This window comes from Pelodiscus sinensis, chromosome 1, assembly GCF_049634645.1.
Source record: "Pelodiscus sinensis isolate JC-2024 chromosome 1, ASM4963464v1, whole genome shotgun sequence".
NCBI lineage: Eukaryota > Metazoa > Chordata > Testudines > Trionychidae > Pelodiscus > Pelodiscus sinensis.
The window spans coordinates 115,695,839-115,717,909 of record NC_134711.1 but is presented as its reverse complement, the minus strand read 5'-3'; the positions used below and the strand labels follow the sequence as shown (position 1 = coordinate 115,717,909).

The window sequence follows — 22,071 nt, the reverse complement described above, 5'->3', positions numbered from 1 at the left end:
CATTATCTTCCAGCTGGGCAATCAGCTGGGCCTTGGTTGCTTTCTGCACAGGCAAGCCCCTCTCTCTGCACAGCCCCACCAGCTCTGCCTTCAAGAGTCGGGCGTAGGCCATCTGCCCGCTGGGCCCCTCGGTGCAGACTCACCAGTCTAGTGCTGCAGCGCCCCACGATTCCCAGGAACCGCTTCGCTCTGTCTCCAGCACGCCTGGCTCCAGGGCTCTTGCTTCTACAGCGCCTTGTCGCTCACCGCTGGAAGCTCCATCCATGGGGTGCAGTGCATCCCACCCCTGACACCAGTGTGACGGCGCGTTGGGGGTTCCCCGTCTCCTGCACCCCGAAATGGCACAAACAGACTGCACCAGCCAGTGGAATTGAGGGTGGTTTATTGCTCCTCCAGCACAGCGCAGCACAGATGTAATCTGGTTACAGGAACTGGGCTAGGATGCCTCAGGCCCCCTTGAGATGGGGGAGACTGGGCCCCTAAACTCCAGCCCCTTCCCCTAGGCTCTCCTCCATGCCCTCCGACAGCCAGCAACCAACTCACTAACTTCCAGCCCTGCCCCCCAGCCAAGGCAGCATTCCACCTTCCTTTGTTCCTCTCCATGGGGGGTGTCTGGCCACTGGTTTGCATAGTGACTCATCCTGTTTTGCTGGGTCGTGGTCCCCACGACAGCCAGTGGGGGTTACCCCAGAGCCAGCAGCATAGAAACCAGCCAGGTACCCCCACTACGTCACAGGATGTAACTGAAGTTTTTTCAGAAGAACGGTTGTTTTTCTGAAAAAAACTCTATAGTGTAGACATAGCCTTAGTGAATTAAGACCTAAGACAACAAACCAGCTTTTCTTCTGATAGTCACCTTATTGGATTCAGTAAAATTAAATTTGCTTTTTAGATAAAAAATGATGTATGGAGAATAGTCCTCAAGGTGACTAATCTTTTGCTGCAGAAACAGAGTCCATCTGCTTTGCAAGGGAGCTATGAATAGTTGTCAGATTTTCAAGAGACCATTGTCTGCGTAAGATGGTGTTTAAGGGGGACTGGACCTCCCCATGTGCTGGAGTGTTTTGTATGCATAGTTTTCTATCTTAGTCCTAGCTACTCTAGATTCTAGGACAGAATTAATACAATATCTCAAGAGGGTTCAGAACAACCACATCATCCTGTCCCCTCTCTGCCCTGGCTCATTTACTGAAATTCCAGAAAAATATACAGTCCAGTAGTTGAGCATAAATGAGTTAAACACAAATCACTATTATAAAAGCTGTTGCTGCCTTCTGTTGCTCATAGACATAGACGTCACTGAGATCTTTCCATTGAATTCAATGGGCACAGAATTATGTGCTTATTCTCTTCTGCTCATTTCCTCCAGAATAGGAGCCAGCATGGGTAAGCCAGCATTGTGTCTGCTTTTTTGCTCTACCTTCCCTAGATAAATAGAGTTTCGTATACAGAATGTGAATCATTTTCAAAAACACTGAAGTCACTAAAAGTATGAATCTATTAACTGAAACTTCAGAGTTCTATTAATTTCTTTTTAATGTGGACTTTTTCCAATTAAATACATGTGATTATAAAGTTCTGATTAGACATCTAAGTCTCAGAAACATTTTCTGGATTTTTCTTAGGCACAGATCCTATGATTGGCTCCACGCCAACGAAACCCTGTATTGGTCCACTGGCATGGACTTGCAGGATGGGGCCAAGGCTAACAAGGGGCTTCCACCCACTTTTCCAATATCCACACCATTAAAACATATCCTAAATGCAACTGTTGAGCACATCATACAAAACCCAAAATTAAGTAGATGGAGGAGATACTGTGATTTATTTTAAGTAATTTTGTGAAGATAGCCCTAACATTTTAGGGAAGCTTTTGTTTTGTTTTTGTTTTTCTTTTCTTGTTGTAACTGAAACATGAAAAGCCATGGTGAGCTAGCTTCTTTAATTAAATAAGCTTATGAGCTGAAAGGACAATAGGTCAAGTTTTTGACAGCTGACTCGGATTTCATATCCCTTAATCTGAACTCTTTTAGGAATGAGAGTTTTAGTGCTCATGTTCCTGATGAAAGTTAAAAAAAATTGGTCAATCAAACTAGGGGGCCTGTTGTTAAAAGACTAACAGTGACATTAGGAACATGCAACAAATGGTCTAGTAGCACTTTGTAGACTAACAAAACATGTAGATGGTATCATGAACTTTTGTGGGTTTCGTTGTTTTGTTAGTCTATAAAGTGCTTCCAGACTATTTGTTGTTTTTTTCTGTAACAGACTAACTTGGCTACCCCCTGAAGCATTAGGCACATGGTGATTAAAAGGAGTCTGAGTATAATTTCTAAGGTTTGTATTTTTTCTTATACAGTAGTAAAAATGGAATGCAACTTGATTTGCTCACACAAACCAAATATCAGATCCCACAACACAGTGTCAATTATATCACAGTATAGAAATGCGCAATTAATTCAGTTCATAGAGTCCAACACTAGAAGGCAGCATTATGATACTCTAGACCAGAGGACCTCAAACTTTATTGCACTGTGACTCCCTTCTGATGACAAAAATTACTACAAGTCCCCAGAAAAGGGGACTGAAGCCTGAGGCCCCCTAAGCCCCATTGCCCTTGATGGGGGGCTAAACTGAAACCTAAGGGCTTCAGTCCCAGGTGAGAGCTGAAGCTTGAGCCCCACCACCTAGGTTGGGGTGCTTGGCCTTTGGCCCCAGTCCCCAGAAAGTCTAATGCCAGGCCTGGCAACCCATTAAAATGGGGCTGTGACCTTCAGTTTGAGAACCGTTCTAGTATGTATAATACAGGCCATTGAACATCCCCAAAATCATTCCTAAAGAATATCTTTTAAAGGAAAAAACCACCATTGATACCCTATCAAGCACAGCAAATAATCAAATATACTAAATAAAAACATGATAATATAATATACAATCCATTACCAGGCAAGACACAGATAGAGCTGTGAACATGACTGACTAGATTTTTATCCTTACCTTCTAATATGCTGGCATTGAAATGCTTAAAATGTCTTTTTGGGTACAACTGCATTTATATTTCTGGATTAAATTATTGACATATTAAATAGTTCATGAGTCAAATTAACCACTAGCCAACCTCCCAGCAGATGATGCCAAATGTGTGTGAAGAAAGCTAATTATGAGTAGCAGTCAGAGTGTCTTAGGGGATGTGTGTATAACTGCCACCACCCAGAGTTGAACCTAGGCCCTCTAAAGCTTAGTATGGAAGTCTCTACAGCTTGAGCTATAAAGCCAGCTAATTTGCAGTTTAGGCTGCAGAGCTCCCTTATTCTTATCGCTCTCTGTAAGTAGTCTAAGTGCCACTACATGGGACAGTGAACCATACGAGGTGTGCAGGTTACAACTACGTGTTTCCCTGTGCAGGTAGAGAGATGCACTAGCTCGAGCAATCTGTCCCACTAAAAAGTAACTGGGGTAGCCCACATGGTGTCAGGATAGCTTCCCACATATGTGCTCACCTGGACCCCTTGGGTACATACTCAGGTGTCTAAGCCAACTTGCTGTCTATGCTACCCCCAGCTATGCTGATATTATAGTGCGTTATCTCAAGCAAGCTAGCACATCTATCCACACCTGGTAAAAGCACGCTGCCCTAGCTGCAGTGTTTTAGAAGGGACATAGATGTTACTGAGAAGGGAAAACTCCTTTTATTATATGCTTACAGTGTATTTAAAAATCAGGGGTTTAAATGGGAAAGAAAATCAATTTTTGTGGTTCAGTTTTCTTTGGCTTTGGGCAAAAGATAGCACCAGATAATTGCAAGCCTTGATAAAATCTTGTTCTTCTGATAGTCTTGTAGTAAGAGCTAGAATAGCTTCTAGTATTTGTAGTTGCAAAGTACAAGCTTCAACTCAGAAGAAGCATGCTGATAGCTGGTTCAAGGAATGTAAGAGCTCTACTGGATTTGACAGCTGATGTTCTAAACAGGGCAGATTTGCATGTGTGAGAGAGACATATTAACTGCAAATAAATGGGCTCATATAGGAGGACAAAGGGGGACCCACCTTTGTGTTTCCTGCAATCCCTGGTTGGTCCCTGAAGTAAGTTAGAACAGCCTCAAAGTTGCTCTAACACTCATTTGGGATTGTTATGTTAGTCAGTAACTTTGAGTATATCAGTACTCTGGCCATGCCCTTTTTTCCAGGCACATTCCTTTTTCTTCAGCTCCCTAGTAGGGCAAATTTGCTGCAACTTTGTGTTATAGGCATGGTGCAAAGTGGCTGTATTAGGGACCAGGAGCTTCAGATGTGAAGGGCTAGTTTGATCACTAGGACTAATTCAGTCTTGGCTTCTCTACTCAGACACTCAGCTGGGGTATCAATTAATGCAAGTTAGAGTGTTTAAAAAGGTTGTGGATACTTATTTAGAAAATGAGCCATTTCCCTCAAAGTCCTTTCACATAGGTCATCAAACTGCTATCAGAGTTTAAGGGTGTGAAGGTTTTCAATGCAGCTTTAGCATTTATGCTGTAAAAGAATAATGAAGAAAAAATTGTTTTTTTGCCTGGAAGAGGCTGGTACCAGCAGTTCTCCAGAAGGCAGAATGCCAGATTAGGGCCACTGAAAAAAATTGCCTTCTTTTGAAAAGGTTTTGCTTCACTGACTTTGGAAAAGTTATGAAATATCTGTAAAAAATCCAAAACACCGAGTTTTAGGACTGTTGTGGAGTATCCACTACATTTTAAAGACGGCAGCCCTCCCGCTGTGACGTTACACTGGCATCCTGCCCAAAATTCTCTAGCACTGAGAAGAAAGGGTCTGACACAGAGGTGACACAAGTAAGTCCTTTTTCTCACTTTTTCTTAGTTTCTCTCCCTTTTTTTTAAAAAAAAAAAAAGATTAAATTCTACCTTTGGGGGGAAGGTGTACCTAACACTAAGTAACACTGGGTTTCCATGTGTTGGATTCACTTAAATATGGAAGAGACTATTTAACTCCACACAATACAAAGGTGCAGTGTAACTAAGCTGAAATATACTTTTTGTAAAAAAGACAAATGTTGTGGACAGCTGATGTTAAAAAACTTGTTTACATAAATAATTCAATTGTTTTCCAATTGAATTCCTAGTTTGTTCACTAGTATTGCTATTATTACATGTGGTTCACTAAAAATATTACTGTCTCTCTATGAAGAACAGGAAAATACCTACATAGAGTTTAATGTCTGTTATTATTTAAAAGTGAATCCTTAGCCTAGCAGCAATAGCAGTAAAAATTTGGAGAAGAAAATCTGATCACCCAATTTAAATGTTATTTATCTAAGGAGCCTGCTATTCTACATAGTTAATCATCAGTATAAGATAAGAGGGCACAAAGTTCATTTACTTCAGAGGATTCAATTTTTCAGCTCAGGTCTCATTAAGACCAGAGTAGATTTGAATACAATACATTAATTATCTAAACTCAAACTGTGAATGCTTATTGGATTTACTATCTAATTGTTAATGATTAGCTTCAATTGCCATTAAAACCAACGTTTCCCAAAACTTGTACAGGAAGTCCCCGAGTTACGCGGATCCGACTTATGTCGGATCTGCAGTTACGAACGGGGCCCTCCCTCTCCCTGGTCTCCAGCAGACCAGGGAGAGGAAGCAAAGCGGCGGAACACGCGGGCAGCCCAGACGCGTCTTAGCTGTCCGCCGCCCGCGTGCTCCGGGGCTTTGCTCTGCTTTACTCCCCGTTCCGCCAGACCAGGGGGACAGGGAGCAAAGCAGAGCAAAAACGCGGAGCACGCGGGCAGCTGACAGCCCAGATGCGTCTGGGCTGTCCGCTGCCCGCGTGTTCCGCCGCTTTGCTCCCTGTCTCCCTGGTCTGCAGACCAGAGGGATGGGGAGCAAAGCAGAGCAAAGCCGTGGAGCACGCGGGCAGCAGACAGCCCAGATGCGTCTGGGCTGTCCACTGCCCGCGTGTTCCGCCGCTTTGCTCCCTGGGGACAGGGAACAAAGCAGAGCAAAAACGCGGAGCACGCGGGCAGCTGACAGCCCAGACGCGTCTGGGCTGTCCGCTGCCCGCGTGTTCCGCCGCTTTGCTCCCTGTCTCCCTGGTCTGCAGACCAGAGGGATGGGGAGCAAAGCAGAGCAAAGCCGTGGAGCACGTGGGCAGCAGACAGCCCAGATGCGTCTGGGCTGTCCGCTGCCCGCGTGTTCCGCCGCTTTGCTCCCCGTCCCCCTGGTCTGCAGACCAGGGGGACGGGGAGCAAAGCAGAGCAAAGCCACGGAGCCCGAGGGCAGCAGGACAGCCACGGCGCGTCTGGGCTGTCCCGCTGCCTCCGTGCTCCGTGGCTTTGCTCCGGACGCCTGTGGTACAGCAGCTGGGGTGCTGCCGGTTGGTCCCGTAGCGCCGCTCTAGGCGCTACTGGACCAACCCGGCAGCACCCCAGCTGCTCTTCCCCAGGCGTCCTGATTCAGCCACTGCTGGTCAGTTTCAGCAGCGGCTGAATCAGGATGCCTGGGGCAGAGCAGCTTGGGTGCTGCTGGGTTGGTCCAGTAGCGCCGAGGAGCGGCAGCGCTACTGGACCAACCCAGCAGCACCCCAGCTGCTCTGCCTCAGGTGTCCCCAAGTCAGCCGCTGCTGAAACTGACCAGTGGCTGACTACAGGAAGCCCCTGCCCCGGGCTGGAATCAGCCGCTGATCAGTTTCAGCAGCAGCTGACTTGGGGATGCCTGGGGTTCTTAAGTTGAATCTGTATGTAAGTCAGAACTGGTGTCCAGATTCAGCCGCTATTGAAACTGATCAGTTTCAGCAGCGGCTGAATCTGGATGCCAGTTCCGACTTACATACAGATTCAACTTAAGAACAAACCTACAGTCCCTATCTTGTACGTAACCCGGGGACTGCCTGTACTGTTGAAATTAGAAGTTTGGGTGGCTAAGATGTGAAATTTGATCTTTCTGGGTACCCTAGGAATTTTCAGAAAAGGAGCAGAGTCATCCTTTGGCTGGGAGACAGGAACAATGCAGTAGAGCTGGGACATGGTTAAGGGGCTGACCAGTCACCATGAATTTTTAGAAGCCCTAAAATGATTGCTGGGATCCCAAACAAGTGCGGCTATTCTATTCCTGGCAAGTGCATAACTAAGTTAGCCAGAGCAAATCAATGCATCTATATCCATCTCCCTCAGCCAGAACAGGCCTGTGAACATCCTTATGGCTGGTACAGCCTCCAAGAACTTTAGTGAAAGAGGAGGCAGGAAAGGACATGATGGAAATTGGGTAAGTCTCATGAAAGGGCGCAGTGGTGACTGGTCTGGATAACCTGGAGCAATGCCTGCTAGTGAGAAATACAAAGAAACAACAACAACAAAAGAGAAGAAGGCTGCATACATAACACCAAGAAGTGACACTTTCACTGGAAAAAACCATAACTCATGATGCCAGTAATTTCAGCACACAGAGAACAGATAGCATTATATTGGTCAGACTCTTATGCTGGCAATATTGTCATCCCAGGACATCGCTGTGAGCCAAACTCTGAGGCGCTCAGGTAGTAGGTAGCTGCTAGGCCGTGATGATCTCTTGTGTGAGGGCATAGAAGGGCAAGGCAGGCAACAGCCCACGTGTCTGACAGTGAGTGTGTGGCTGGCTGTGCAGGAGACTGTCAATGACACAGACGAGAGGAGGAACTGCACAGGAGCACACAGACATTAGGCAAACTGCAACCGGAGCCAGGCAAGGCAGTGACTGAAAGAGAAAGCAAGCTACAGGCTGGGCTCTACTAGCCTGGAATGGGTGCACTGGGCCATTAGAGCAATAGTGCCCGGGTAATATGGAACGGGGGATTGGCTGGATTAAAAAGTTTTAGTAGAAATCCAATAGTAAAGTGCTAGTTAATCTGAGGTCTTAAGAGGGCAAGGTCCTCGCCTATCAGACACAACTTTAGTGGTTTCTATATCAACCTATCACTGAACTTCTCCCAGTTTTCAATTGAATTGTGTGGCAAACCATGCCATTAATACTTTATGCCCTCAACATGCCTGACACACATATTGACAGCAATGGTCTGGGTTTAGAATAAGTCTTCAGCATTTCTACAAGAGAAGCAGAAAATTATACATGTGAACAGCAGGGTCCAAATGAGTCCCCCAAAAATATGTCCGAGTACAACATCCATGATAAGTACTGCCATTCTCAGCCTCATTAAGGTAGAACTTCATATCTTTTCTTTCTTGGAGTTCTTATCCTCAGGGGCCTTACTATGTGCAGAAACTCCTGCAGGATCCATGCAGAATATTCTGTGCCCAATACCTCAGCTGATTCAGCTGTGATGTGTGTCTGTTGGAATGTTGAGCACTGCTCTGGGTATGTCCCTGGTTTTCCCTTATGCCAAGGGTTTAAAACTTCAGTCCCGTTGGCCAGTTCCAGCTGAAGCAATTGCACAGTCCAGTCTGAGACTCCCAGCAGGCCAGTGGGGGTTGGAGGAGTCCATCATCCCACCCTCTTCCCCATCCATGGTATTCTGTCCCCTGAGCATGCGGTGTTGGGGATCAGGGGCGGGGTCTGGCGCTACATGGCAGCAGCCATCGCACCCCCCACACGCTCACTTTTGGCAGTGGCAGGAGCAAGAAACAATTGTAATGAGAAGAGTGGAGGAGCATTACTGGGCCCAGGTCAGAGAAAAAGATAGCTCTGACTTGAAAAATTGCATCTGATATAAGAACTAGGGTGAGAAATGTGCTTTGTAACAACTTCTCATAATGCATTAAGCTTAGCTAGCATGTTTTGCTTTATTTTTCTTAGTAACTTATTTTGATCTGTCCGCTTTCACATGCAATCACTAAATCTATTTAACTATTTAACAAAACACTTTTGTTTATTATCAAATCCAGTGTAAATAATTGTTACCTGGGAGGCAAGGAATCAGCTATTCTGCATATCTCTCTTTCATTGATAAAGGCAGAGAACTCCATTAGCTTTCTCTGTGTAAAACTTTTATACAGAGTAAGATGGATTTATTTTGGCTGTGCCTAGGGTGTTGTCAAGTCCCTGTAACTGAGTCCTTTCTTATCATCTGAGTGCTCCTTTTATCAGCATCTGTGTTACTCTGTGGGGGCTGTTATCCCAACTCTGTGGCTTTGCTGGCAGAGACCAGAGCTTCTGGCCCAGCAGGACATGGTAATAGGGCACCCCAGAGGGCGGGTAGGTGGCCTCAGTGGTAAGATCAGCATTCCAGCTGACAACGGGATCTCTGTGATCCAAATCATCACAATTCTATCCTCCAAATCACTTGCAATCCTTCTCAGCTTGATATTGTTGGCAAATTTTATAAGTGTATTCACTATACTATTATCTAAATAATTGAAGGTATTACAAGATGCAATATAAATGATAACTTATGAGTTTTTCCAAACAGGAAGACATGTATCCAATCTAGAAGAGCAACATCATGGAAACAAGAATGATTCCTGACCAATCTAAAGACAACCCACGTTTCCTGGACACAAGTACTGAGCCACTTCCTATCAAGAGAATGTATCCTTATTTTTCTAAGTTAAAGGTATAAAGACCATGGCTCAATCTTTAATTGCCTAAAAAGCATTGTGAATTCAGTGTGCTAGTTCTTCATTGGGTTTGTATTCAGACCATAAAAGCAGTAACATTTCATAAAGTTTAATAAATAGTGTAAAGTCAATGGAAGTTTTCAATGGGTTTAGGATCAGCCTGAATCTTGGAAATGGGTGCATCAGAAATAGAGTGGAAATAATAACAATAACTACGGCTATGTTTATTATTATTACATTTAAATAGCTTTAGACAGGAAACTCTTGCCAGAGAAGGCAACAGAAAAGATTACAATGCAGGCAGGGAATCCATTCTCCCTGTGGCCAGCAGCCCTTCTCAGATTGCACATAAAAACAGGGCAGGGGGTCAAGCTCAACATTTTTCATCGCAAAGTGTGAGCATTTGAAAGCCAGGCTAATTATAAAGTAAAAGCTGTTGACTGAAGGAAAATAATGAAAGGAGGCATCACCCAAACAGCACATCTAATGTGTCTACATGGTAATGTTATTTTTAAATAACTTAGTCCGCATCTACACAGCTGGTAATTATTTCGAAATAATGTCGAAATACTGTCAAGCTGGAGGACTTCTTTCTCTGACTCCTATAACCCTCATTATATGAGGAGTAAGGGAAATTAGAGGGAAAGTGCTCTATTTCAAAATAAGTGCTGTGTAGACGCTCCCAATTTTGACATAATCTATTTCAAAATAAACCACGCAATTGATGTAGCTCAATTTGCGTAGCTTATTTCGAGTTAAGTCCTGTTCTGTGGACACACCCCTAATGTCTGTATTTCATTTCTGATCCCCTGAGCCATCTGATCACTGTGGAGAGATGGTTCTTAACCCACTCAATTTCCTTTTCTTCAGCTATTTCTTGGGGCGCTAGCATTCTCCTTTTTCGCCAAAGGATTTTCTGGAAGCTACATGAATAGTATGTCAACTCAAATTGAAAGGAGATTTGAAATTCCCTCATCAATTGTCGGCCTCATTGATGGAAGCTTTGAGTTAGGTAGGTAGCTTTCCCATTGCAAGTAAAAAGGATGAGCATTTTAATGAACAATTTATTTAAAGGCAGTTATTCTCATAGGAGCTTTGTATATATATTTTCAGGTAATTTAATGGTGATGATTCTGGTGAGCTATCTTGGACCAAAAGTTCACCGGCCCAGAGTAATTGCTGTTGGATGTCTCATCATGTCATTTGGAGCATTTTTATCAGTGATGCCTCACTTCCTAATGGGACGGTAACTATGGCTGATTATTACATTTTGTACCATTTAAACTCCAACTTTTGAAGCAAATGTTCTACAGGACACCTGAGAGAAAAGCTGAAGAACTGGTTTGGCAAATTAAGGTTTCCCCCAAAGATTGGGATGGTTTCAGTAGCATAGCAGGGCATGATATTTTAGTATTCATTGACTCTCTGACTTACTGAAGGCCCTATTCTGAGCTTGCCTCGTTCTGTGGTATGAAGGCAGCCAGAGCCAAGGGAGTCAACAGCCTGCACAGGCCCCTCAGCAAGGTGGGGGGCCCTCCTGGCTCTGCACTTCTGGAAGGAGTGGGGGCTCAGATGGAAGGGCCCAGGGCTCTGGCTGCCACCACCACCACTGCAGCCAGGAGCTCTGGCCTGCTTTGAATCTCTGGGCCCTCCTCTGGTCCTCATCCGCCTAGCCAGAGGTCTTTCAATGGTGTCTGTACACAGCTGCCAGAAAGCACTAATTCCTGGCTGCTGTATGGTGCTCTGCCCCTTTCCTATCCTTACAACTGCCATTGAGGACAACCAGGGCACTGGAAGGAATGAAATCAGGGAAGGCAATGCCAATGAGAGAGGCTTGTTTCTCCCCAGAACAGGCCTACCTAGAGAGGAGATGCCATAAAAGGAAGATTGTGTAGGAATACTGAGTGGGGCTATGTGGACCAAAGAGCAGAAAAGATCCCAACCTCTGCTCTGCTTGGGAAAATGCAGAGGGCCAGCAGTCTCTGAGAACAGCATGGCACCTCCCAGTGAGGGATGTATTAATGTAATCGATGATCTCCATACAGCTTTGAAAGATAAACCTTTCCCCACACCTCCAGTGGGCAGGTGGGAATGAGCCATGGACCATATTGTCTTTCATCAAATTAGTAGAGGTTGTGTAGTGAGTTAGTGGTGGCCTCTCCCCCCTCGAGGTCTGTGGGATGCCACTCCACCTCATTATGTCGTGAGGCATGGCTCACAGTTGGGGAATTAGCCAAGTCCCATTTGGCTTGTAGTTCTGGGTTGGGTGGCAGGGAGGATGTGGGCACACCTAATTCCACTGCATTCCAGCCCAGGTCCTTGACAGTGGTGCAGTGGGCTGCCACTGGGCCGGTAGATATCCCCCTGCAACACACCAACCTTATTGCAGGCTATTCCCCTCTGTTACTTCCTATCTCCCCTGCTGGATGTACCTGGGCCTGTATGGGTTCCTCTGAGTCATCTGGGTAGAAGGCCAGCGGCAATCCCAGCAACTGTTACTTGGTACATTGGTGGCTCTGGCAGCATCAGCTAGTCCTTAGTACCATATTAGCCAGTGGCAGGCAGGAGGTGTCTGGCTCCTTCAACAGCTGCAACCAAATTGAGCTCCCATACCTACCTTTTACATTTTCTGTCCCTTCCACTGATTTCTGAAGGGAGGGGTGAGCATGGCCTAGCTCCTCTCAACAGGGCTCTGCAAGTGGCCCCTCCACTGTGGGGCAGCGGGTGTCCCCTTTACTGCATGCTGTACTAATTCCTTCTAAAAATAACAATGTGCCTGTCAGTATATTGAAACCCTGGACTCTACCAAACTCCATCAATGCCAGGTTGTCTCTTGAATCCGCTGAACAAAGTCTCTCGCTAAAAACATACAGCTATTTGAATGTGCAGCCAAGCCAGACACTGGATTGTGAGTGGTCACAACTGAATTTGAAATTCTTATGCTCAAGGTTGGCTTACTGGGTGTGTAACCATTTATAGCTCCCTTAGTCTGGGGACAACATTAGAATCCTGTATGAGGGTGCATCAACTATCGATTCTTTTTGAGGAAGCACTAAGCTGTGACTCGCCCAAGCCACAGTTAGTTGTCTATCAACTCTGTCTTCATAAATAGACAAAGTAATTCCATGAACATCACGTTTACATACAATATTTCTAAGAGATGAGTCTTTAGTATTTCATCTACATATAACACCATTATTTTCCAGTTATAATTATGAAAGAATACCGCTTACAGAGGACAACTCATCTACAAGTTTATCAGCGTGCTCTCTGGCATTACCTTTATATCATCCAACTTTCAATTCCATGGAAATGACTAGGGAGTTGAAAAATTCTGGTAAGCCAAAGCTCTGTAATTGGAATCCCTCTTGTTTAGCTTCATTTTATATATTCTCTTTTTATTGGAAAACATAAGATTAAAATCACTAAGGGGAGGCATGTTCTCCAGTCACATACACCCATCTCATCCCCCAAATTTAATGGAAGCCGTATTTATATGTACTGAGGAGAAAATAGAAAGAGCTAAGTGTAGCATTCCTATTATCCAGATTAGAAGCTCCTATTATTTACATAGATATTCAACTTTCTGTAATTCCACTAACATATGAAGGAGACTATCCAAAGAAAACATACCCATTGTCCTGATTAAGCAAAGCACTTAAGCAGGTGCTTAACTTTAAGCACCCTCTTAAGTGCCTTGACTTCAGCAAGCCTATCTGTCTGAGTAAATGCTCCTGATTGCAAGTTTATTGCCTCCATTCCCCAGCCCCATTTTGTGGCCAGCAAAATGTCCTCTCACTGCAATCCAATGACATTTTTCATGTCAAAATATTCTATCAGAACACACAAGACTTTCTCTTGAATGGCTGGCTATAAAATGGACCTCAAGGGTATAGCAGATTGTGAAAACAGTGATTACGTTTATTATGGGTGTTTCCCCCCATTGTTCAAAAGGCACCATTTCAATTCTGTTGCAAATAAGTTCTTCTGAAAGCTCTGTTTCCAAAAATGTTTTTTTGCCTACAGGTTGTGAAAAAGTAGCAAGCTCCTATCTGTGGATGTTTGTAATGATGGGGAACCTTTTACGTGGAATCGGTGAAGCACCTATTATGCCACTGGGGGTTTCATATGTTGATGATTTTGCCAAAGAAGAAAACTCAGCATTCTACATAGGTAATAAGTTAATGCACAATATCAATGCCAAAAGCAATCTTTTAAACATGTCTGCATCAAAACTAGAACACTACAAGCATTTATTTGGCAATATTCTGTATTCTTTCCTCACTTTACAAAGATAAGAGTGGAATGTTGAGTAAGTTCCAGTCTTATCTTTTGGATAAGGGATTCAATCAGCACCTTTCTCTCCCTCTCAGGGTCTTTTGCAACATGCATCAATTTGTTGGCTGACAGAAGAACACTAGAGCATAGCAGAGACTTACCCTGATAATTCTACAAGGGGACCATGAAGAGCCATGTTTAGCTCTAGAACCACAGATTGTCACTGCTTTAGAGGGCAAACTCTTCTTAGCCATCCTTCCCCAAATAACCTACCTTAATGAAAATACTTTTAACATTATAAAAAGCTTTCAGAAAGTTTACAGTTAGCAATTTGAGTTTTGCGATGTTGTGCAATTCAGGAAAAGTCACTAGTGTCAGGCAGGGACATACTCAATCACCTGTTAGGATGTCATTTCCCATCACTGCTAATGGGCATTTCTCTGGAAGCTGGATTTCTTATTGACCGGGGGGAGAGACTCCCAACTGTATTAACATATTCATAACCAGCTTAATACATTTAATTACTATATCTAAACCATAATCTATGCAGCTGATGCATGGCTAAGCAATTTATCAGAATAAATTTGATGGCACATAAACTGGCTATGGAAATATCAGCATATTATACTAATCTCAGCAAGAACAGAATAGATGATATTGCACCAAAAGCCACTGAAAACTGAATTTGCTTAAGGATGAAGAAAGAAAAATCGTAGATAGAAAGATGTGGAATATTCAGAATGGGGCTGTACAAAACCACTAATTCCCTATTTCCCTTTATGAAGATATTCATAATCGCCTCAGAACTTTCTAATTCGAAGTAGTCAAAAAATGTCCCATTTCCAAAAGTCCCACTACAGTCACAAGAAGGACCACGGTGTATCAGGGAAATGTAGGAGCAGTTACAATGGGACCAGCATGAGGCGCTCTGCCACCTTAAACAGACCCAGAAATTAATATTGAATCAACCTGAAACTAAACGTTTTCTTTTGGGCCAATAAACTGAAAAAAAAATGGTTGGGAAACCAGAAATGCTTCAGACATTCCTGAGTCAAACATTTTCATACCTTCATTCCATTAAATGTTTTGACATGTTCACATTTCATCTTAATTTGGGATTATACCAAGTGCTGAAATATTGGGTTTCCTGCAAACTGTAAATCCCACTTATTGATCATCTTTCATTCCAATACTCTTCTGCATATTTGATGTACAAGACTCATCCATGCCATATTAGTGCCTAATAAGTATTGTCTTCTAATGGAAAAAATCCACTCAAGCCTATCATTAAATTTTGACCACAGATCTGTGTGAGGCCTTGGTCAAATAACATCACCTCTGTGCATTCACGTCCACTTCCACTTTCTCTCCTTTGTCTGCCATGTCTACTTAGAGTGTACGTTTTTTGGGGTAGGAGTAGTCTCTTATTATGTTTCTGCACTGTGCCTCTCACAATGTAGCTCTGATCTCAATTGGGTGTGTCAAGGCTGTTCTCCATTCTGGCACTTTGGCTAGGTCAAGCTACAGCTTTTTCCGATTTTTTTTCCCGAAGAGGCTTTTCCGAAATTTGGCCCATCTACACTGGGCCAAATTTCAGAAAATTCCCCTCTTTCGAAAGAGCCCTTCTTCCTGATGGAATAAGGAAGACAGGGATTCCGAAAGAGCGCATTTGCACTTTCGCAAAAAAGTGGAAGAGCAAATGCGTTCTCTGGTCACGGTGGGGCTTATCCTGGAAAAACCCCACTGTGTGTAGACAGCCTTATATGCAGAAGTTGGGGGCCCACAAGAGACTTTAAAATACCATGCCACTAACTGCTTTTCCCCAAGGTCACAGATTCCCTGACCATGGATAATACGCTGCCAACATCCAAATGCAAACCCCTTTTGAGAACCTAAAGATGCCTTTGGGAATTTCTTCCTTTGGGGTACCCTCATACATTTTAACCCTTTCCCTGGACAGAGCTTTAAAAAAAACTCTCCAATTTTCATAGTAGTTGACTTTTCAGGCTTAGGTACATGCACACAGAACCGCCTTTCATTTAGGACACAGGTATAAGATCATGGTCTGAAAAAGGTGATTTTTATTAACAAAACAAAACATACTGGTAAAACATACTTGATTGCTAGGTGTTACAGAGCAACTGAAAAAGAAAGATTAAAGCACAGAGAATTGCTTCCTTGGGATTCAGTTTAAAAGTTAGTGTAAGGAAGGAAGGAGCTGTACATATGCGCAGCACAAAGAAGCCCAACAAACCCAAAAATAAAGAAAATAATCTGATCACATCTAAACAATCCCTGCTCTACTCACATATTTGTTATTCCAAGGTTTAGTTCTTCCCTAGGCATGGATGTTGCTGAATCCTCCATGTCTGTTTTCCGGGCTCATTTCATCTCTTCTACCTCTGCTCTGGTAACACAAATACAAAGACTGGAACTGGAAGGTCACTACTTCTAATTAAAAAACCCCACACTCTTTTCATTGGCTCTCCTGGTTTCCTGCCAATATTTCCTGCTGCCCTAGCAGTTCTGGAAACTCTCTAGGACCCACTACCTATGGTTTTAATCCTTACAGGCAATTTAGTTAATTGAATGGCTGGATGTCCAGGAAAAGGTAGTTGTTGGGTGGTTACAGCAATCCAAATTATAAATACGTATAACATCTGAAATGTTATAGAACTCAATGGAAAATGAAAGCCTTTTTGTAGCTTTTTACCCATCCACTACAATTAAATAGAAAATGATATCCCTGGCATAGAATTCTATGAGTTTTATTATTATTATTTATTTCATTTAAAGAAAATCTATAGAAAGGTGATCATTCACTAATAAATTCTGCCGAACCCTACTGGATTCATCCCATTCCATTCCATGGGACTTTGTCACAAGGGAGCCCAAGAGGACAGAGTTATTAGCATTTGAATCTTTATAGTGTATATGTAAAATAAATCAAAGCAGCCCAAATTTGACTGAAGAGCTGATTTTGCAAAAGCTTATTCATATTAGAGTTTTATTCATGTGATTTCAGCAGCACTACTCATGTGAGTACAGTTATTCACATGCCTCATATTTGCAGGATTCCTGAAACAGAAATCCAACATATTTGGATATATTAGATGGAACATGTTCCTTTCTGTTCATTCATTTAAAAAATCAGGAAAATTCTAATACATGAGGCACCATTGTGGAAAATGAACATTCGCTGCAATTTTTATAATTTCTGCATACTTTGAACAGGAGGTAGGCCAGTGACTTTAAGTAATATGGCTCCAATATTGCAGACACTGAAGCAGGTGCATAATTTTGCTGGTGTAAGCAGTCCCACTGATATCTATAGTACAGCTGGCATAAGCTGTCATTGCTTTGGGAGTAAATGTCCAGTTTTTAATGGCACCCACTATATGTAATAATTAACGACTCAATTGTAACATGTCTTAAAAATAGAAGGGTCAGGTTTATGCCATTTCCTTTACTCATATAAGTACAAAGTCTCCATTATTTATTTCTCTCTCTCTCTCTCTCTCTCTCTCTGTTTATTTTTACATATTTTTTATCGTGGCAGCTCCACAGTCAAAGATTATAGCTCCATTGTGTTAAACAATGTAGCCAAGAATAATGAGAAGAGATTTGTGTGAGGGGAGCTTTGTCCCAAACAAGCTAAGGGCCTGGTCCTGTACAGTTTTATACACATTGTAAACTTTATGCACTATGAATAGACCTATTGACCCCAATTAAACTTCTCATAATGCACAAAAGAAAGTTTTCATGGTTGCAGGATTGGGATTTAAGACCCTGATCCTGCAATTCACAGCACTCTATTGCACCTGTGCTGAGCCCCACAGAAGTCAGTAGGACTTCACACAGACTCGGGGATCTTCATGTGCAGGTTCATTTGCAGGCACTAGCTTTATATGATGAGAGACCACAGACGGTTTCAAGAAAGAGATAGAGGAGCACAGTAACAGTGAGAACAATCTGACGAAGTGGGTCTTTGCCTACAAAAGCTTATTCTCCTATAAATGTTAGCCTATAAGGTGCCACAGGACTTCTCGTTAGTGAGAGCAATATTACACTAGTAGTCACAGATGCTAAGTCACTGTCATGTATTTTGTGAGCATTACAGCATGGGTGAATTTTTTCCTGTTTTATTAATGTTCTGGTTTCATTACAGCCTTTAATCTATGTAATTTTAATAGTAAGTACCATAGGCCTGATGATGATTCATCCTTATTCTTACTGAGTAGAATCTGATTCCCCAAACAAACAGGCCCATTGACTTCAGTGGAAGCTTTGTGGAGTAAGGCATTATTCAATGTAATTCAGGGAATCTCATCTATTATTACCTAGCTATATGTAGATGTGTTTGGGAAGAGGAATCAGAATCTGAATGCCTGGCTTTGTTCTGTTTCCTTTGTCAGACTTCCTGTGTAATCCTTTCTAATATGATTGGTGGGCTGTTCTGGTTTACTGTTCACTTCATAGCTCTACTAATCACTAAGCCTTCTGTTATCCTCAGCAAACAACATGCCTTTGAACTGCTGAGTTTAATTGTAATTGGGTATTTGTACAATTAATTAGTTTAGCCATCCATTACTTTTAACATTCTGCAAGAGGAGCAATTTGCAGTTTATCAGGAGTATGGCCCTCTGTTTCTTCTGCAGAGCAGAGGCTGCTGAATGAAACATCTAGAGTGAGATTTAATAAGGCATTAGGGGTCTAATCCTGCTTGCATTGAAACCAATAGCCAAGATGTGTTCAGATGTTAAAACTGATTAAAAGTAATAATTATTAAACAATATACGGACCAGGTGATGTTACACTGATTTATAACAGTTGAAGAATTGATTCTCTACATCAGTGGTCCCCAACCATTTGGAGCTGCCGGGCGCCAGGGGGCAGGAACACTCACGTGCCCGGGGGCGGGGCGGCGCATATGCCACACCCCATGAGCCATGTGCTTGGGGCCAGCAACCCCACGCACCGCGTGGTCACGGGCAGGGCCGCCCATTGGCCGCAATCCTGGGGCCGGCGCCCTCCATAGCCGCGCGCCCAGGGCCAGCACCCCCCCATAGCCGTGCGCCCGGGGGTGGGGAGGCCAATTTGCTGCACACCCGGGGCCGGCGCTCCCCATGCGCCACGTACCCGGGGTGTGGGAATCCAATTCACTGCGTGCCTGGGGCCGGCGCTTCCCATGTGCCTGGGGCTGGCGCCACGTACGCGCAGCATGCCCGGGGTGGGGCCAGCCCCGAGCACTTGGCGGGCTTACACAAATACCCCCACGAGCACCATGGCGCCCGTGGGCACCGTGTTGGGGACCACTGCTCTACATGCAAGCATGTAGCATTTATTGACTATCATTATAGCTGTTCAAAAATTAGAATTAATAGAGATACAAGATGTGTGAGGTGATAGAATTTGGTCCAATAAGAGGTGTTGGTGAGAGAGACAAACTTTTGAGGAACTGGACAGGAAAATGTCACAAATGAACTTATTTTCTTTCTTATACCTATTGCATACCTTAGTGTAACAATACTTACTTCAGTAGAGTGGCTCTCGATTTACAGGGGAGATCAAATTGGTGCTCAATATATCTTAAAAGATAAAAAACACAGGGAGATGTGAAACTTAGGTATACATTTCTCTACAGACATAGAAAAATGTTGCATCTGTTTCAAAATCTGGCTGATGGTTTGATGTATATTAAAGTTTTACTGTGTAATTCTTGAATGACAATTAATATACCGATAGGTGGGTTCACTTACTAGTGTATTTTTAGAAGATAGGCAGGAGTGCACAGAACTCTTGGTGGGTGCTTTCTTACTGCAGATGAGTAAAACTGACGTAAATAAATAGAAAGCATAAAATCTGGCTCCACTAAAAATCCACGAGTTTTGTTATTGTCTCAAGATTTCATTTTGATTCCCTAGGCAGTAACTTCAGGTTCTCCTGTGAAGTGAACTGAGCGGAAGTGAGGTAGAACTGTTGAAATGTGGAGAATGAAGTCCGCATAATGGGATTATAGTGTGAGGCTCCATTAGAAGAAACATTGTTTATTTGCTGAGTGATCATTGTCCAGGTTGGACCTGGGTGAGCAATAACGTTCACGGGGGGGGGGGGGGGGGAGGGGGGGCACTTAATGAATATTGGTACATAGCAGGGGCCAAATTCACCCCTGGCAGGGGTTGGAACTGAGGCAGAAGGGGCTGGGCTGGGGACTAGCCTCCTTCCAGAGCTGTCTGGGGTTAGAGGTTTTGAATTAAAAACACAGCAAAGGGCTTGGGCTGCATTGTCGAGCAGCTGCCCAGGGTTGCTGTGTCTATTTAAAGGGCTCATGGCTCCATCCCCTGCCGCAACCGTAAGCCATGAGCCACTGAAATAGGAAATTTGGTGGCATGGGCCATAGGATATGAATAGAACACAACCAGTCCATGGGCTGGATCAAAGTGCTAGGTGGGCTGGATCTGGCCCCCGGCTGCATCTTGCCCAGCTTGTCCAGCGCACTTGGGATCTGACTGGTCCCAGATGAGGGATTTTGTCGGATCAAGGGAAGTCATTTCTGCCGCCCCCCCCCCATGCCAGCTCTACCTGCTGCCCTGCTGCTCCATCGGGTTTGCCTGGCTGGATTGTGCACAGGGCTTCCTGCCTCCCGTTTCCCCCCACAGCCTGGCTACCCCTGCACAACTGGGCTGTGCACTGGCCTTCCCGACTTCCCCCTCAGCCTAACTGAGCCACAGGCCGAGCTCCTACCTCCCTGCAATGCACCATGCTCCTACGCCCACTACCCCCCACAATGCACTGGGACTCGTTGATCCTGGAACATCCATGGTCCCGAGTGCAGGATGTTGCCAAACCAGAGTCCCCAGTTTATAGCGGTACAACCTGTAATGATATCTGTAAAACAAGGAGCCTCTCAACTTAGAAAATGATTAGAAAAATCTCCACGTGAGAGGGGAAAAAGTTATAATTGGATTGACCATCCTTGAAATCTATATTGACATGCCTAATATAACTTGTCTTCAACTGTTACCCACTAAAAGATTATTTCCTGCTATTGAAAAACAACACCAACAAAAACAAAAGAAAATCAAAGAAATCTGTTCCAAGATTAACATCTTCAAAATTCCTAAGTAATGTAGGCATCCAAGTCCTGCTGAAAATTATTGGAACTTAGGTCACTTGGATTCACCCAGGTGCTTAGGTGACTAACTGCCTCTTTAGGGCCTAAGTTCAACCTTTAGGTGCCATCGATGTTCTCAGAAACACCATTCAGGTGCTACCTGACCCTGTAGGCTCCTAAGCTTCCACCAGTGGGCGTGCACAAAGCTGTCAAATCCGGATGCCACCTCTTAGCTAACAGGCTTTTCAAAGCTGTGGCACAAGCAAAAACACTGGCAGCCCCAAAGCATGATTCTCAAACCATCAGATGCATATGACGAAGTGGGTCTTTGCCCATGAAAGCTTATGCTCCAACACTTCAGTTAGTCTATAAGGTGCCACAGGACTCCTCGCTGCTTTTAATATCTTTGAGAATCTAGATCTAAATCCCGCACCTTTCCATTGCATTCACTCCTGGCTAATTTAGATTGCTTTCTACCCAATTTACTGGATTCTGAAAACCCCTTTTTTAGATGTCTTGCTCTCTCCTTACAATGGGGAGCTTGAGCACCTAACTCAGGGAACAGTATTCCACTGGGTAGCAGGGCCCCTAAGAGCTGGCATTGCAACATTAAGCATTACAATAGCTGTTTGAATCTAAGCACTTTTGACAATTTTACCCCCATTATGTTCCTTACAACTCAAAAATTCTACAGAGCAGCATAAGAGAAAGAGAAAGGGAAACGCTGCCATCCATGTAGAAATTAATTTTTTGGCGCTGCTGCTTCTTTGTTTAAAAAAATCTGTATAGCCATGACACCTAGTGATAAATAAAATCAAATTGTGCTGCATTCCACAAATTAGACTGTAAAACAGTGTAACAAAGTGAAGCATGGGCCTGACGAGTTTGTACTAAACTTTCCTGCTCATTCATTTGCTTCTTGTTGCAGCTCATCTCCGTCCTTGGTCTCTGATGTCTGGTTAGTTCGTAAGCAAAGACCTTGGGTGAAATGTTGGCCCCCCCATGAATTCAACAGCAAAACTCCCACTGACTTCAGTAGAGCCAGGATTGTCTCCTTGTTTTTCTACTAGCCTATTTTTGGAGCTGTATAAATAATATTAACATAGCTTTTTGTTGGTTTGCACATTCTCACATTCATTTGC

At 43.7% G+C, this 22,071-nt stretch overlaps 1 protein-coding gene and 1 long non-coding RNA gene across 4 annotated transcripts in view; one reads left to right on the top strand and one right to left on the bottom strand.

Moving 5' to 3' along the window:
• LOC102458761 (solute carrier organic anion transporter family member 1C1-like) overlaps positions 1 to 22,071 on the top strand; it is a 54,867-nt gene that overhangs the window by 13,347 nt on the left and 19,449 nt on the right. For 2 of the 3 annotated variants that reach the window (XM_014572622.3, XM_075897934.1), the window contains exons 2-6: positions 9,390 to 9,533; positions 10,408 to 10,549; positions 10,651 to 10,783; positions 12,744 to 12,874; positions 13,564 to 13,710. In XM_014572622.3, coding sequence (XP_014428108.2) covers positions 9,423 to 9,533; positions 10,408 to 10,549; positions 10,651 to 10,783; positions 12,744 to 12,874; positions 13,564 to 13,710 — 664 coding nt within the window. In that variant the 5' untranslated portion in view covers positions 9,390 to 9,422. Of the gene's footprint in view, positions 1 to 4,453; positions 4,820 to 9,389; positions 9,534 to 10,407; positions 10,550 to 10,650; positions 10,784 to 12,743; positions 12,875 to 13,563; positions 13,711 to 22,071 lie in introns of those variants that run through there. The other variant, XM_006121283.4, reaches the window with a different exon arrangement.
• The window catches only part of LOC112545500 (uncharacterized), a 39,588-nt gene continuing 31,233 nt past the window's right edge, over positions 13,717 to 22,071 (bottom strand). Inside the window, exon 3 of the long non-coding RNA XR_012895930.1 lies at positions 13,717 to 19,403. This is a non-coding gene — a long non-coding RNA (uncharacterized LOC112545500). The remainder of the gene's footprint in view (positions 19,404 to 22,071) is intronic.